The 18,076-nt window shown below is 39.2% G+C and overlaps 1 protein-coding gene across 1 annotated transcript; it reads left to right on the top strand.

Moving 5' to 3' along the window:
* The first annotated feature begins 2,534 nt into the window (after positions 1 to 2,534).
* LOC121302248 (chromaffin granule amine transporter-like) lies at positions 2,535 to 17,688 on the top strand. The gene is made up of 16 exons (XM_041232089.1): positions 2,535 to 2,720; positions 5,269 to 5,424; positions 7,290 to 7,656; positions 8,035 to 8,093; positions 8,720 to 8,803; positions 9,546 to 9,638; positions 10,619 to 10,708; positions 10,986 to 11,029; positions 11,134 to 11,194; positions 11,735 to 11,830; positions 12,286 to 12,364; positions 13,568 to 13,619; positions 13,710 to 13,773; positions 14,919 to 15,038; positions 16,281 to 16,414; positions 17,081 to 17,688. The coding sequence occupies exons 2-16, from the start codon at positions 5,310 to 5,312 to the stop codon at positions 17,189 to 17,191; spliced, it is 1,569 nt and encodes a 522-aa protein (XP_041088023.1). The 5' UTR covers positions 2,535 to 2,720; positions 5,269 to 5,309; the 3' UTR covers positions 17,192 to 17,688.
* The last annotated feature ends 388 nt before the right edge of the window (positions 17,689 to 18,076 follow it).

Below are 18,076 nucleotides of genomic sequence, written 5' to 3'. Positions count from 1 at the left end.
ATGATTTAAGGGCCCAGGAGCAGAAGTAAAGTGTAGAAGAGCCACAAGCTGGCCTTCAATGACATTCAGGGGCGTCATTTGCTATTGGTTTAGGGGGGGGGAGGCAGTTACATTTCGCTGACAGCATAATATATTGACGGTGTTCTTGTTCAGCTTACATATTTCAAAGTAAAAATCAGAAAAAATCTATGAGTCAATGTGTTCATACTTGCTTCACCCAATGCAGTGCTGTGCTGTGTGATGTGTGGCCACAAGGTGCCACTATTGCACATTTTAAAACGACCCGCATTACTGTATTTGCAGAGAATTCAAGATTGCTACATAAGTGTAATGTTTCTAGGACACATTAACGTGATTATAACTAAAACAATAATTAGATAAATGTTCTCCAACATGCACATCCACCTACTCTACAGGTGTAAAATGTGGAGTTTTGAAAGAAACACATGTCTAGCATGCTTGCTTTGTAATTTGAAACATGTGATGTCGGAAGCTACACTTGGTTAAAAGACATATCTGTTTGAAGACCCTGCTCTCAGTTTGGCTTGCACATCATTTATCATTTCACCAGGAAAGTGAGCAAGTCCTCAACCCTTCAGGGCCGCCTTTGCTGTCAGTAACCAACGAGCAATGAATGACTGACATGCTTCTCAGCCAGTAAAAGGCCTTGTCCCCAGATATCACCTTGGTAATGAAGCAGTAACCGACTTCCTGGAAAGCAAAGCAACCATACTGAGATCTTTCTCTAACCTAGTGCAGTACAAGATGTCATGTTTTATGAAGAAAATACATTTTTACTGTAAAATGTGTGCCTTTGAAAACTGCACATTTGACACCTATCTAGTAGAATTATTTTGATAACTATAACCTTTCAAAAAAGGTCACAAAATGGCAATTCGTTGCGGTACTGGGTTCAATTTGACTATGTTGTCTCTGTATCTGTGTCATATTCCAAAACACTATAAAGTTTAATTATATCCGCTTTCTGAATTTTAAAAGGCTTCAAACATTTAAAAGCCAATGAACATGTTTGTATAGAAATAAATGGTTCAGAACAGATGAGTTAATTCAAATAATTAATTATTTGATAAGCTGTTGGCAATTGGCTGGGTCATTTAATGCCTAGCACCATTCTCTTGCCAATGCCTGCAGTAGTTTCCACTGCAGATTGTTTCCCTCCAGCACTGTTAGTTCAGTGTTGACTACATTTAGTCAACAGTGGGAAGAGTAAACATGTCTTATCATAAAGGTGTGATTAAAAAAAAGACACAGCTGGTTTGGCCACTCCCTGTTCCCAGAGGTGATGCAACACTCCTCTTGTGTCACTTCCTCTCTCTACTTTGCTCCTGAATCAACACATTTGAGGTGTCCAAAAGCTACAGGGCCATTCCAGAACCTGTGTTATATAAGAAATAAGAGAAACCTGGGAAAGAGAAGTCTTCCTTGAGTTCCTGGAACGTTTGCAAGCCTTTACTGTTAAAACATCTTTATAACTGTGCACACCGCTATTTGACCAGACAGGGTATATAAAAGGCTTACCTCCTGTCAGTAAATGATTATTATTGCAAACAGGAGATGAATGAGACCTCCCATACATTTTTCCACATCATACCAAGTTTTTAATGAATTTGCAACAGTAGGGCCAAATTTGAAATTTAAGTATTTTCTTGGGGATGCCAGTAGTCCTGTAGTCTATGTGGGTGAGCTATAACTGCTTCCAAATTGCGCCAGGCGACCTTTGAGTCTATGTTGGTCCATGTTTTTAAGGCTCTAACTTGAAAAGCCTAATAGTATAGTTTAAGATCAGGAGGAGACAATCCACCATTGACGTTGCAGTAAAGGTTAAACGAATGCGAGGACGTTTTTCATTCCAAATAAAATTTAGATATAATAGAATTGGCTTCCTTAAAAGAAAAGTAGGATATAGGGATAGGGGTAGCATCGAAAATAAAAAAAATAACAGGGTAATATGTTCATTTTAATCGTGGCTATCCTGCCTTGTAAAGAAAAACGTAAGAGAGACCAACTCTGCAGGTCTTGTTTAATCTGGTCGCACAAAGTAGTGTAATTAACTTTGTTTATAAGTTGCAGAGAGGAGTTGATTCTGAAATCCTTGAAAGATATAAATTAATGTCATCTGCGTAAAGAGAAATGTAATGTTTTGAGCCTGCGGTTGTTATTGGAGAGATCTCGGTACTTTGTCTAACAGCTTGGGCTAGCTGTTCCAACGATAGAGCAAATAGCAATGGATGTGCTCTGACCATTGAAGAACGCGTATACTCATTCAACAGCAGAATTGTAAACATGGCGAATCGTGTCACTTCTTTGACATCTCACAAGGTGCATTGAAAGGCAGATTGCACAACCAGTGCAAACAAACGTATTTGAACAAAAAAATAATATTAATAATAATTCCCACCATCGCTAAAGCAGTGAGCGTTTTACTGTGATCTCATAGATAAACCGTTATTGCAAACAGAGAAGCGCCGGTCTGCAGCTCCAATAAAGAGACCCAGGTCCTCACAATTATTGTTTCCCATGACGCAGGGTATGGCTTTGGACACTGAATCTTGTTTGAGGTTGCTATTATTAAATTACTTACTTAATTTTGCAAGCAGACAGTCATATCCTGCAGGGTCGGTGATAATAAATTGGAGTTATTTGAACTAGAGGGGGTATGTCAGTTTGCAGCTGCTTTGGTTTACAGAATGCATGAGAAGGTAAGCGCACTGGTTGTGGCTCTGGTAAACGTGCCGTGCCATTTGATTGCGTTGTTTATACTGTTATTTTTCGCATTTTAAGCAATGTGTTTTGGTGGCTTTTGGTTGATGCATAGTGCCGCTGTATTAAAGCTATTATGTGCTGTTATATTTATTCGTTTCTATTTTGTTTAATGTTAATAAATGTTAAAAAGAAAAATAATACATTTGTAAAACAAACTTTTTTTAAAAAAAATATACGGTAAGCAAACATAATATTTGCATTGGAAAAGCTCTTAAGTGTGGGCTTACATCACTGGTATAGTCAAAGTAGATTGCAGATTCTGTGAGCTAGTAATTGGAAAGACTTTTGTGCCTCAAATTCGGAGCCCTTTAAAAGCATCTCTTTAAAAAAGGTGTTTTTTTAAAAAAAAGCATTCCCTTGAATGATACCTGGTCTTCATCCGATTAAAAGTGAAAATAAACAAGCGGAGAGGGGACTTGTGAGTACCTATTATACTAACGAAAGCTAGTGAAATTGCTTAGACTCGTTTAATACTCTTATTATAATGTATAATGTTGCTTATCCCGGCACACAATGTTTGTGTTATCTTATGTAATGTCGTTTTTTTCATTCTCTAAAAAGGAAACCTGTAAAGTATTACAATAACACCCATTATGCAATATTTTTTGTAGTATTTCTTAAGAGGTCAGAAAGTCATAATAACAACGTTTTACATATTAATAATTGGTAAAGAATGTTATCAACTATGGGTAACCCTAATTGGTAACTAGAGATGTTTATGATACAGCATTGGTGTTATAAATTTGCCACTAAAAAATATATATAATATATATATATATATATATATATATATATATATATAATGTGTGTGTATGTGTGTGTGTGTGTGTGTGTGTGTGTGTGTGTGTGTGTATATATATATATATATATATATATATATATATATATATATATATATATATATATATATATATATAATTATATATATATATATATATAATACTTTTTTGGTGAAATGTTATAAATGTAAAACAGTTTAAACCAAATCTGTGCATTGCAAGTCATGTTTTCCACATTGTTAAATTCCTTTCTGTTTTACAAATCCATGCATTTAAATGTTCTAGACTTTAGCATATTTGCAGAATCAGATCCATCGTGAATTGTATCGATGCTACTGGACCTGTGTCTGCACTATCCGAGCTTCCCTGTGACATTGACCAGTCATACCGTCTATGTCACTGCTGTCAATCACTCGTCTGCTTGCAAAGGGCAAAGTAAAAAGGCTCTTTTAAATGCAGCCCGCGTATTCTAGGGGAGTTTCTACACATATTGCATTTATATATGAGCTGCACGTTTCTAATATCGAAACTTTAGTTACGATTTAAGATGTTGTCTGCAAGAGTTACATATCGTTCTGTCTCTTTACTTCTGGTAAATATATAGCGCTCATGCTGCAGGATAATGTCAAGTGTATCATATTGTATGGACTTATTGAAAATATGAAAAATAGTTGAGATTCGCGAACACAAAAAAGTACATTGCATTTGCGGATCATTCGTGCATGTGCTAAACAGGGCATTTTCCAAATATCAGTCCATAAACCATGATACCTGTAATTGATAATTGCATGTGATACATTTCATTGTTTTATTTTCTTTTTATTTAAAAAAATGTAAACAAACAAGTATACTCTAACCAAAAGCATCGATTCAATGCCCTGCTAGTTCATTTTTCAAACTGGGTAAGCCGAACCAGTACAAAACAATACGAAACGTCTTTAAAACTATATCACACAGTTTTAAAAAAAAAAAAGTAGGAAAACTAATAGTAATCATTTTTATTGTGTAGAGCAGGGAGTCTAGCTGTGGGAGAAAATATGAACCTAGCAGCGCTCTGGAAGATGCAAACTAGCAAAACGGGTCTGCAAGACACGGGTAGGAATCCATACAAAATATTATGACGACAATCCATTATAAATAAGTTGTTCATGCAGCAGTCAACCGGTTCGTAGCCTAAATACGCTGTCCAGACGAGCGCCCTCGCCGCGAAGCGTGACCAAAACCTGGCAAGCACGAGCGAAGAGCGCCCAGAATCAACGTGTAGGTTAGAGTAATTCCCTCTTTGTTACGGGTTACTTGATGTTAGGAAACGGGTACCGGGGACTCTCTCGTTGCCACTACGGCTCTCAGTGGCCTGCAACCATGGGAACCACCACCAGAAAGGATCATGGAAACTGGTTGTGAAACAGATGGTCGTAGGAGAGCATTGGGCACTCGCGCGGGTCGTTCTGGAACGAGAAGAAATATAAATGAACCCTCCTGTCCTGACCCTCCCTATCCATCTGTCCTGCTATGACTGTCTCTCACATCTTTGTTCTCTCACTCCTGTCATGTGTTTCATGTAAACACTGCAGGAGGTTCTGTAGCACTTTATAATCTGCTTTTATATACTGCATTACAAAGTACCCGTCAGTGGAGCATCGGATTTACGCAACAGTGCTTTCTTCAGGGGGTTCGCTTGGTTTGACCGTTCTGTTCTCCGCAGGTCTGGTAGTTGAAGAGCGCCCATCTACTGTGTCTTAAACAATGCCATGCTTCAATCCTTTGCAATGGCTGAGAGACGGGAGAGAGTCAAGGACGTTGGTCTTGGTGGTGGTCTTTGTAGCCCTCTTACTGGACAACATGCTGCTCACTGTAGTGGGTAAGTAAAACCGTAAACTGCACCTTAAGTTTCTTTAAAAGGGGTTGTTATTTGGCACAGTATTGTTGCGATTTTTCCTGCTAGGAGAATCACTTGCTTACTAGAAAATAAATGACGGGTGCCTTTTAAAGCACTTTGTTCAAGGTCACTAATATAAACTACAGGCCTATTTCACTACACTTTCTTCATCATACACTGTATCTTTCCACCCCCCCCCCCCCCCCGCCCCCCCCCCCCAGCTTCAGTTCTTTTTATTATCTAGATATCATGCCCCATTAAAAGTGTCAAGCTCAAACACCCAATCAGAGACTTCCAAGAGTGCAGCCAATAACTCAAAGCAACACCCAATAGAATTCAAATGAACTGCATTGGAGAAACAGGAAAATCCATTTCCACCTGGTCTCTCAATATAGGTACCATTCAGTTAACTTCACCTCCAGACCAGCCTCTTTTAGACATCATGCACCTATTCTGTCTACTGCCCTCACTAGGACAATAAATGAAAATAACAAGAACGAATTGCTCAGCTTATGATGGATCATCCCTTAGGAATTAAGTCACACGGCTTTAGCAAAAGAGACTCATTACTTAAATTTTCAATTTTTTTTTTTTTTTTTTTTTATCATTTCTCTTAATTACCTTTGTAAAAATGTTCCTGTTACAGGGTCTTGCTTCTGGGTGCGTGCATTCTCTGCTGAGTGCCAGGCAGGAGATCCAGACAGGGGTTGAAGTTGAAATGCAGGCGCGTAGGATTTATTAACACAAACAGAAAGCGAAAGTAAATAAAAATGGTAACCATGGTAACGCACAGAGGCCTGCTACAGCAAACTGTACAAAAAGTGCAAAATAAAACAAAGCACAAAAAAACTATCAAAATAAAGGTGCCGTAACAAGGGCGTGCGCTACTCCCGTCCCGCTTTATACACCTCGCTCACTATACATTAGTGGGATTTACAATCCCTGAACTAATCTTCTCTGTTCAATCACAACCAAACCCTGACTCCGACCAGTAGCTGAGTTTGGTGTTGGGGGATACGTCTATTATATGGTAATAAGTGTTATGCGTATGACCCCCTCCCATGTGTGTGTTGCACCCGCACATCCTGAGTCATTTCACCTCAGCTGTGCCTTCTGAGTCCAAGCTTGTTACCAGCAGGGTTAGACTCCTACAGAAAATAGTGAGCGGACTCTAGGGTCACGCAATGTGGACCAACAATGCATATCTTCCTACGCACAAGGAGTCTGGGACCTATCAAGCTATCCCAGTGGGGTCCAGGGGCAAAGCCCCTGTGGATTTTTTCACATTTACAGTACAAGTGCAGTCAATTTTACACCTAAAAAAGATGAAGATATTAATATTAATACTGTTAGTTGGATGGAAAAATGTTTATTTGCATGTAAAAAATTGTATTATGTGAAGACTGGAACTAAGTTGACTACCAATAATCAGTATAATAATTAGAATTAATAGTAGAATACACTAAACTGTTAAATTCTGCCAATCCCTCTGTTGGGTAGATTATCTTTGGAAGGTTCCCAGCCCAGAATAAATAGAGACTCTCAATCATTGAACGAGGAGGGCTCTCCTTGCCTGTTCTATATTATTTGGCTGCAAGGCTATATTCGTCCCAATACCGGATTTTCAAAAATGTTAATGTACCCACATGAAACCATTTGCTAAAATCTCTCTCACTCACCAGACACTGCCCCACAAACTGATTGCATTTCTGCCCGTACAAATATGTCACAAATATGGTTATTTAAAGGAAGACAGGATTTAGATCAGTTTAGGTCAACTAAACAGACCCACATTAGTCTTGAAACAAATTCTAATTGTGCTGTACTAAAATACTTATTTATTTCAGTGCCCATTATCCCCAGTTTCCTGTACGCCACCAAGCTCAAGAATGTGAACGACTCTTTAACCCACAACACAACCTCAGCTCCTGGGCAGGCTGCTTACAAAGCTGCTACTTTCTCCTCGGTCATCTCATACTATGACAACACAACAATCGTCCTCACAGACGACACTGTCAACAGCACCAGCAGAGACTTTAGCAGGATTGTGAATGGCTCTCTGCTGACAGAAGAGGGTTCAGCGGTCAGAGACAGAGACTGCGTAAAAAACAATGACATTCTCATGGAGGAAAATGTCCAGGTTGGGCTCCTGTTCGCCTCCAAAGCTTTAATGCAGCTTATTATGAATCCATTTGTTGGGCCTCTTACTAACAGGTAAAACGCGTTCAAATGAGGTTTAATGTACTGTAATCCTTTGCTGTTAGCACATGAGAGATCAATGTAAAGACTAAGCTGCTTCAGGTGTCATTTTAATATCCTTTTTTATTTTGAATATGTCACTGTGTTGTTATGTTTGCAATCGAGTTGTTATCACTTGTTTTTTAATCTGCCTTCCCCTGGCTTTGAGATTGCTTTGACCTTGTCTGGAGAATCCTAAATGCTGGGATGTACAGCCTTCTTTGTTCCATTCTAATCAGTTTTACCTACTTTCTCTGTCTATGTTTGTAGAGCAGGTAGGTCTCGCAGAGTTGAAAAGTATAAAATATACCCCATTTAATATAGCTGTAAAATGTTTATCTGTTTTTCCTTTAGGATTGGATACCACATTCCAATGTTTGCTGGCTTTGTGGTCATGTTCCTATCGACAATAAGTAAGCAGAGAGTTAGTTAATGATATTTATCAAATTTGATCTAATTCGAATAAGTTTACTTTTATTTGCTCTTACCATGTTAACATTTGGATAATTCTAAATTATGAATACACCAAGGTGGTACTGCCATAGGGTTAGTCTTTCACTACAGTTTGACTTGACTACAACTCGGGGTAGAACCACTGCCACTTACTGATATACCGGTAGTTGTTATAAAAATAGTCAAATAGATCAACTACTATTTGCCACTTTTAAAAAATAATATGCCGTTGATCATATGTGGTGGCTCTATTTGTGAATGAACTGTTTTGTATTTTAAAACTGCTTGGAATTTTTTGCAAAACTCTATATTAATGTTCTAAAATGTCATTTACATGATGATGGATTGCAACTGCAACCTCACGTGTGTGCATGTGAAACTACATGCGTCACAATGACTTCACAATCATGTGATTACTCCACTACAAGTTTCTGTGGTTGATAAAAGTAAAATAATAAAAAAATAATAATAAAAGCTTATTCTCTACAAAATAAGTACTGTTAGTACAGTATTGTTTTCCTACAGATGGTATTCGTCCGAAGCGTGCCACAGCTCTCTGATCTGATAGTTCTTCCTTGATTTACAGTGTTTGCTTTCTCTGAAACCTACGTCTTGCTGTTTTTGGCACGAATGCTTCAAGGAATTGGCTCGTCCTTCTCATCTGTTGCAGGTGAACTGAACCTTGAACTGACGGTCTGGAGGTGAAATGAAGCACATCCATCATTGCCAAGCACAGTCCACTCCGCACAGCCTGTCTTATTAGTCAATTTGTTGTTAAACTGGCTGGTCACGGGTGGAGCTGTGCGGGTTGTCTGGTCTGTGCTTGCAGTTTGACTCGGATCAGGTTAAAGCCAAACTGATATTAGTCAGCTCCACAGCAGCCTATAGCCTATATTCTTTAACATAATACTATAGTCATGTCCAGTTTCAAATTAGGTAGAACCTATAAGCAGACAAACGTTTCAGCTTTCAAATACATATATACAGTACATACAGTAATAATACATATATGCAAACTATTATTTTGACTTGTTTTCTTAGAATCTGACTTTCTCATCACAAAAAAACAGCAAAGCTTTAGTTCAGCAAGGAAAGCTTGTGTTTCTGGGTAGCTAGCTTTGTGCAACTTTAAATAGGACACCAGGCAGATTAAACGATTTAATGAATGTTTAATTGAGGATTGCAAAATAAAAGCCATAAAAGATACTCAGTAATCAATTAATCAATTGATTGGTTGATCTCTATTTAGAGATGGCAGGTGATAAATGATGGATCCATTGTGCAATGACCTTAAAAGAGAACAATCATACTTCACGTCAAATTGAAAGAAAGGGTGGAGACAGTGGTATAAAAATTCTCAAAGTGTAAGCCTTCAGTGTTCCTCTGCTCATCTCCTCTGCCATCTTTTGCAGGTCTTGGTATGCTGGCCAGTGTTTACAAGGATGACCATGAAAGAGGGACGGCCATGGGGATTGCTCTGGGAGGACTGGCTCTGGGTGTGCTCTGTAAGAAACCCTGCTTCAATCATTACTGCACAACACACCTGCTAAAGAGGCTTGTAAGGGGTGGAGGTGCAGGCCTAGTGGTCAGAGACTGCTCCATACAAATACACAACTAAAGCTCTTGTGAGCACTTTGATTTAAAAAAAGGTAAACAAAAACAAGCCTAGCTCCAACGGGAGCACCAACAGAAGCCCCTAGCCATTCTCACGAGCACAATAACAGGCGCTTGACAGCAGCTCCCAGCAGCCACACTTCTAGAACAGACTAATAAATACCATATGATAAGATTCTAATAACAGGGTATTTAGCATGTAGAAACACCTGGAAAGATATGCCAGTACAATGAATTTGGAACAGAAAATGCTCCTAATACAGATACAAATAAAGTACCACAGCACATCTGTAAGAGACTACAAGTATACTATTGGCATGTCAACATATGAAAACCATTACCAATGTGTACCCTCGGCTGGTAAAGACATTGTCGCATGGCATGCAGGGTGACTCATGCAGTCAAGAGGGCCTTTGCTGGGGATTGGAGCATCACATTGGCTCTGGTGCTTCTGCAGATTAGGGCACAATTAGCAGACCGATGACCTCCAGTTCCCCTGAGCTGCTGTGGGGAATTGCTCTGGGGAGGAAGAGTAATTGAACATTCTAAATTGGGGTAAAATTATTTGATAAAAAAAAAATATTGTATCCGCTACCATTTCCCTTGAGTGTAGGACCTCTGTGGGCAGTCAGATCACTAAAGCGCTCTAACAAGACGTTTCAATGCCATGACCTTTCCTCAATGGTTTCTTCTTCTAACTCCTTCATCCACGTGTGAAACTGTTCCTCATGAAAAATGAATAACCTGGAAAGCACCTGCACCTGCCCATCATTGTGACTGAAATTGACAAGCGACATTGAAAACAATCCCACTGCAGAGTAGTGTGTGTTTGTTTTTTTGATTGATGGCTTTTTGTTTTTGTTTTTTTCAGTTGGAGCCCCCTTTGGAAGTGTAATGTACGAATTTGTTGGGAAGAAAGCTCCCTTCCTGGTTCTAGCCTGCTTAGCGCTGTTGGACGGAGGTAAAGATGGTTAATATATTACTAAGGGTTATACTTTATGTCGGCAATGTTTTCTGAAGCAGGACCAAAAAAAATAACCACCAGATCAGACATTGCAGTTCTTCCTGTATCTGAATTTAAACCGGCCCTCAAAAAAATATTAAGAAGTGAACCCCTGAGCTGACTGTCTGTCTGTTTCGAAAACGATAACTTTGCATGAACTTCATTAAAAACAAAGTAATAACTCAGCATTGAATCAAAAATGTATTGATAGCATTGTGTTGTGTTTTTAATACAGTGTTGCAGCTTTCTATACTTCAACCTTCGAAGGTTTCTCCCGAGGTGAGCATTTTTGCTATTTTATACAGTGTTGTATGCTTTGTGATATACAATATTAACCCCTGATTAATAATTCATTCATGCACGATCTGTTCTTTTCTTTTTAGTCTGCACAGGGCCCATCTTTATTAACCCTGTTACGGGATCCATATATTCTCATTACTGCAGGTAATAGTTTCTTCAGCATATCCTTGTGGAGCATATATTGTTGATTATCAAATGCATTAAGCAATAACAGAGACTGCCAAGCCGATAATAGTCAAGATGGGAGACTATTGTCTCACGTAAGGTCCTAGATTGTCCTGTCAGAACTAATCAGTCTTTCTGCAGAAAGCTGCTGTCCGATGCTGTGAATGGGGCCTTTGTGGTGTTTCTGTATAGCACAAGATACGCGACTTTGGAATCCTAGTGAAAATAAATAGCAGCCATTCTCATTCATTAGAAGGGCAATAGAGAGGTCATATAATATCTAACTAGAGGAGGCAACTATTTGTTGTGTACTCAGAGACAGCCATCTCCCTCACCAGTATAACATTCTCAATAGGAAGGCATCAATACACACAGATGTAGTTTTGACAAACTCTTAACCTTCATGAGTTGATTTGAAGAGATTTTTATTATTCTATTCAAATAGGCCGCACTGTGTTAGAAACAATGTTCAACTTTCTCTTTGACTCTAAATCCCTGAAATGGGCTGTGTTTTTGCAGGGTCCATTTGCTTTGCCAACATGGGGGTTGCAATGTTGGAACCAACACTTCCAATATGGATGATGCAGACCATGTGCTCGCCAAACTGGCAACTGGGTATGTTTTTGTATTTAGTCTAGAGAATTATCTATATGGGGCAGTCTCTGTGAGTAAACCTGAGCACGGTGGGATTTCTGTAATGAAGCCAGTACAACAATGACTGCTAGGTGTGTGCCCAGTTAATTGCTCCTGAAACAGTGAATTTGCCAGATATTTCCAGTGCAATTTTTTTATAAATAGTGTGAGAGGGGTTACAGCTTCATTGTTAAAACCACTTCACTGCAGATATTCAGCTGATGGATCATGTTAGTTTACTGTAAATCTACGTCTTAGTTGGTGCTTATCTTGGCGAGAGCCGAGTTCAAATCAGCATGAAGTTTAACATCTACTCTCATGTAATGGAAATCAAGTTAAGTTTAAAATGAGCGACTATTGAATCATTATGTTTTAATAGGTTGAGGAATTTGATGTATTGCATTTTGTCCTTGATAATTTGCCATTGTATTCTTTAGGGATTGCCTTTCTCCCAGCGAGTATATCGTACCTCATTGGCACAAACCTGTTTGCTATACTTGCTAACAAAATAGGAAGGTAAGTTTAGACCACGTAATGTTTGAGAGCTGTTACAGGAATTTCTTAATGATCATTAAAGATATTAAAATATAGTGCACAAGTAGCAAAGTGTTAAGAAACAGTATACTTGCATACAGACACTGGTGTAGTGCTTTATTTACAAGTCAGGGGTCTCTATTAACACCTCCCCCTCTCGCAACCCAACCACGCTGCCCGCAGTCCCTGTTTCCCTATACACTCAACACAACCACAGTTCACAAGAGGTCACAAATGGAGATTAGATAAAGGGGCATTCAGAACTGAAAATAGGAGGCACTTTTACACAAAGAACTGTGGGAGTCTGGAACCAACTCCCCAGTAATGTTGTTGAAGCTGACACCCTGGGATTCTTCAAGAAGCTGCTTGATGAGATTCTGGGATCAATCAGCTTCTAACAACCAAACAAGCAACATGGGCCAAATGGCCTCCTCTCATTTGTAAACTTTTTTATGTTATGGGTTTGTGTATGGGCTAATAAAAGGCTGCTTGGCTGGAACCCTTGGTAGCGCTTCAGAAATCTTGGCTTAACAGGCCTGTGAATATTAAAACTCTCTTTAACCAACAAGATACATTTCAAGCTGTCTAAGTCAGGCATCTCCAACCCTGGTCCTGGAGGGCTGGTGTCCCTCCTGGTTTTTGTTCTAACTGTACACTAAATTAATTGGACTAACTAAGCTTCTAATAAGCACTTAATTGGTCCACTTAAGTAATTTAGAGTACAGTTCAAACAAAAACCAGGAAGGACTCCGCCCCTCCAGGACCAGGGTCGGAGACCCCTAAAACACATAAAACACATTTTAAATATGTCTTGATACACAAACATTTGTTTGGTTTATAATATCATTAATATCCTCTGCAGCGGTCATTAGTTCTCAATTAATGAGCTTGGGCTACATTTTCAAAGTGTTTACTCGTGTCTACAGAATGCAATTTAAGTTCTCTTAAGCACTCTCAAGGTGTTTTTCTTCATCATCTTGTAACATTTACATGATTTTTTTTTTCTCCTTTAACAAAAATAAGAGTCAGGTAAAGACTGGAGGGAATGCTTTGAAAATATGGCACCTAGTCTTCTGTCAAGTGCCATAGCCTTTGTAGTGGGGCACTCCACTGTTGATGCAATAATGCTGCGTTTAATATTTAAGCTGAAATATAATAAATATAATGATGTAAATTGTTTTGCAGGTGGCTCTGCTCCATGATTGGCATGTTGATTGTTGGTATTAGTCTCATCTGTGTAAGTCCCCGAGCTCTTCTCTTAGCAGTTTGGTTTCTATTTCATAATTTCCACTGAACGTTTACTTTGACTTTTTAAATGTTATTACAGGTCCCCTTAGCAAAAGATATCTACGGACTCATTGGTCCGAATGGGGGTCTTGGTTTTGCAATCGGTATGTATACTGAAGATATGTTTAATGCATTGCTATGTTGTATGCCCTATGATTCTATTAGCAACATGTTAGATATCGTGTGATTTAATAGCGACAATGTTTGTACAACAATTAGGTTAAATGCGTAAAAATCAAGGCTTTGAAAAATTTGTGCTATCAAGAGAACAAATGCATGAGCTAAATGAACACGGGATGCGTTCTCTGAGCTTCAGCTGTCATTTGAATAGTTTTTAAGGTTTCCTTTTCTATTTGATGTGGTTTTCAGTCATTGTGAGCTGTTCTAGGATCTGTTGCTCCCCAGTATTGAATAATTATCTGGCTTAGAGATGATTATGAGCTGCTTTCCTCTTTCTATTCAAATCATGTGACAACGGGACCTTTGAACTCTGCCAGCCCCACCTACACCCCATATATAGATGAAAAGTCACATGATTGAAATGGAATGGGGAAGGCTGTTCAGACCAGACAAGCTCAAGCATCTCAAAAACAGGTAAAGGCAGAATAGAGAAGATTTAAGCTAATTTCAAAGAACTCTTTTGTGTTTAATCTGTCTTCTAACCCAAGTGATGCTGTTCATAATCAGACACTGTGGCGATCGAAACATGTGCATTTTGAGGAGTACTGATTTAAATAAATTAAACTCATCAGTCCCAGAACTGTACAGGATACATGAACACATTTAAAAGTCTGTGCAAATGGTATTTAATACAATGTAATAGATGACCAGCCATAAAGAATTTGCTTTAAATAGACTGAAATTAACATCTATTGAATTAACCAGCATCTGGAAGCGAGAAAAGGTAGATTGATTTACAAAGGACTATTTCTGACCTCAAGCACGTTAACTAGTTTTGATCTTTTATTTAATATCATATAATCAAAGAAACTACACAATAATATTGAAAAAAGCCTACCGGAAATACAGTATGTCATATGCCACCCTTTTTCAATTTGTCAGTTTTTTGTTAAGTATGTGAAAAACTACAAAGCGGTATGTAATTCAATATGTTAACGTAACATTATTCAACAGGTTTCATTCAACTTTATGAAGCAAGTTCATTCATTAGTGGGATGCAAAAAAAAAAATTGGTCGGTATAGTGTTTTAGTAAGAGTTCTGTTCATTGACTCGTTCACTTTTCTACAGGTATGGTGGACTCCTCAATGATGCCCATTATGGGATATCTGGTGGACCTTCGCCATGTGTCTGTGTATGGGAGTGTCTATGCCATTGCAGATGTTGCCTTTTGCCTCGGATTTGCAATCGGTAAGTAATGTACCATCATCAAACAGCACCCAGGACTGCATGAACCATCATCAAACAGCACCAGGACTGCATGAACCATCATCAAACAGCACCAGGACTGCATGAACCATCATCAAACAGCACCCAGGACTGCATGTACCATCATCAAACAGCACCAGGACTGCATGTACCATCATCAAACAGCACCAGGACTTCATGTACCATCATCAAACAGCACCAAGACTGCATGAACCATCATCAAACAGCACCAGGACTGCATGTACCATCATCAAACAGCACCAGGACTGCATGTACCATCATCAAACAGCACCCAGGACTGCATGAACCATCATCAAACAGCACCAGGACTGCATGTACCATCATCAAACAGCACCAGGACTGCATGTACCATCATCAAACAGCACCAGGACTGCATGAACCATCATCAAACAGCACCAGGACTGTATGAACCATCATCAAACAGCACCCAGGACTGCATGTACCATCATCAAACAGCACCAGGACTGCATGAACCATCATCAAACAGCACCAGGACTTCATGTACCATCATCAAACAGCACCAGGACTGCATGTACCATCATCAAACAGCAACCAGGTCTGCATGTACCATCAGCCAACAGCACCCAGGACTGCATGTACCATCAGCCAACAGCACCAGGACTGCATGTACCATCAGCCAACAGCACCAGGACTGCATGTACCATCAGCCAACAGCACTCAGGACTGCATGTACCATCAGCCAGGAGCACCCAGGACTGCCGGCCATGCACTTCCATTCACCTTGTCGATCTCAGTTTTCAAATGAGCGCATGCTATAACAAACATGCATTCTCATTTAAAACAAGGTTCATAAGAAATAAGAAAACTGCAAAACTTGAACAGCAGACGTGGAAATCTGGGTCAACCCCCAAGTAACAATGCAGGTCTTGCTATTCTCTAACTACTGCAACACAGTATTTTAATGATCTGCACAGTGGTGGGTGTGCTACTGATACCATTTAGCACTTACTAAGGACATGTTATGTACCTAAGGTAAAAGTAGAGAAACTGTAGGTGGTTGTTGTCCTCTCTGTCTGAGCTGTGTGTGAACAGCACCCGTCATACCTACACTTACAGCTCCTGATTAGTACACTAAAGGCACCAGCTGAGACTTTGTCACTTTATCAGTAAGTGTAAACGTATTGCTTAAATGTAATATTAATACACACTCTGAAAAAATATTTATTTTCTCTCGTCTTTCAGGTCCTTCCACCGGTGGAGCGATTGTTAGAGCCATAGGGTTTCCAAGCCTTATGGTAATAATTGGAGTTATTAATATATTGTACGCACCCTTATGCTGCTTCCTAAGGAACCCAGCAGCAAGAGAAGAAAAAATGGTGAGTAAAGCAGCGAAATGTCACAGAGGTGCTACTGACACAATAGTCATAGCTTCTGCAATCATTGCATCAATCTTCTGTCATGCACTTCCTTTCTCTATTTACATTGAAACAGCACAAATGTCATAAACTATCTGGTAATAATATATTATAAAATAGTCTCTGCCCATCACCTTCTCTGCGTTTCTTCATGATTGACCACAAAGACTGCTGAGTAGACTGATAGAGCTGTATTGTGGCTCACCTAGGAAAGGTTATGTAGCTCATGAGATTTGGAGCTTGCTGGTTCAAATCCAGGTCGTACTAAGTTGCTGATCTTGGCTGGGGATCTATGGAGTTGGTCTTTAAGCTCTGTGGGGGGTTGGTTTGACTTGCCACACCATAGCAACCCCATCTGGGCAGCCACTGTGGTTTTAGGGTTTATCTTGGCAGAAGAAAAGAGGCTACTGAAAAGGCAATGGGAACAGAGTTCTCTGTCTACACAGTAGTGAGGTGACATTCAAGACTTTTTGGAAAAGGGATGCTGCTTAGCTTAGTGAAATAGATCCTAGCGTATTCAGTACTAACCCACACCAAGGAAGTAGAGTACTGTACAAGCATGCTTCGTTTCACAGTCACTGTCAATTCTTTGCATATTTTATTGACAATGCATTTTCTTTCACTCAGGCAATTCTGAACCATGAGTGTCCCATGCCCACCAAAAGCTACAGAACCCAGAATACCTGCCACGATTTTCCACTGAGTGATGAAAGCTTTGATGAGGAGAGCCAACAGTGATTCTTTGGAAGTTGTCTTTAACTTACTTCTCCCACTCAATCTTGTGTTCTATTGCGGTTAAACCACCACCCATCCCCCTCAGTTTTGAGAATGCACTCAAAACATTGAATTATTTCCATTTTTGATGTAGTTTGTCTGCACTAGACTGTGCTTTCAAATGACATTTTATACCTTTATTTCTATGAATGTATTTATTTATTTACCCTCTTCTATGTGTCCATAAAGCAGGTAGGGCAAGGATAACAGCAGTGCCAATTCCATTACAGAAAATACATTTTTAAATATAGTGAGGCATGCTGTAGTTTTGTAAGTTATGTTTATTTAAATATATATTATTACTTAACAGCTTTACATTTATGCTTGCACATAGCAAGAAGTAATATTGGATGAATCTTAGGACCTCATTTACAAAGATTAGATTAGACTGACCGAAAATGAGCGATCAACAGACACAGCACTCAGCAGGGGACAGGCAGATGCAACGTAAACTGAAACTGCACTGCTTACCTTTTCATTTTAACATGTATTCCTTGTGTGATGTAAAAAAAATAAAAATAAAAAAGCCTTTTTCCTTTCTCCTTTAATGCATGTACAATAAAAGTTATGTTGTGAATGGCATATTTTTCTGTTTGTTGTGTTTACTTGAGAATTATTGATCAATTCTCTTCCTTGTCGGCATTGCCACCCTGCAGAGCAGGCTCCATGGATCACCCCGAGCCAGTGCTGTGTGAGGACAGTCTCACTGGGGAAGCCAGTAACCTGGTAGAAGCCTACTTTCACATCCTGTAAACATGTCCTCTGTGAGGGAAATGTAATATAATTCCCTGTGCGTTTTAGCAGGGCATGCTGTTGTATTATACACATGTGTAGCTACAGCTTTTATTG

The sequence above is a fragment of the Polyodon spathula genome, chromosome 29, assembly GCF_017654505.1.
Source record: "Polyodon spathula isolate WHYD16114869_AA chromosome 29, ASM1765450v1, whole genome shotgun sequence".
NCBI classification, from domain to species: Eukaryota; Metazoa; Chordata; class Actinopteri; order Acipenseriformes; family Polyodontidae; genus Polyodon; species Polyodon spathula.
Note: the sequence above shows the minus strand (reverse complement) of the source record. Positions and strands in the feature narration are given on the sequence as shown.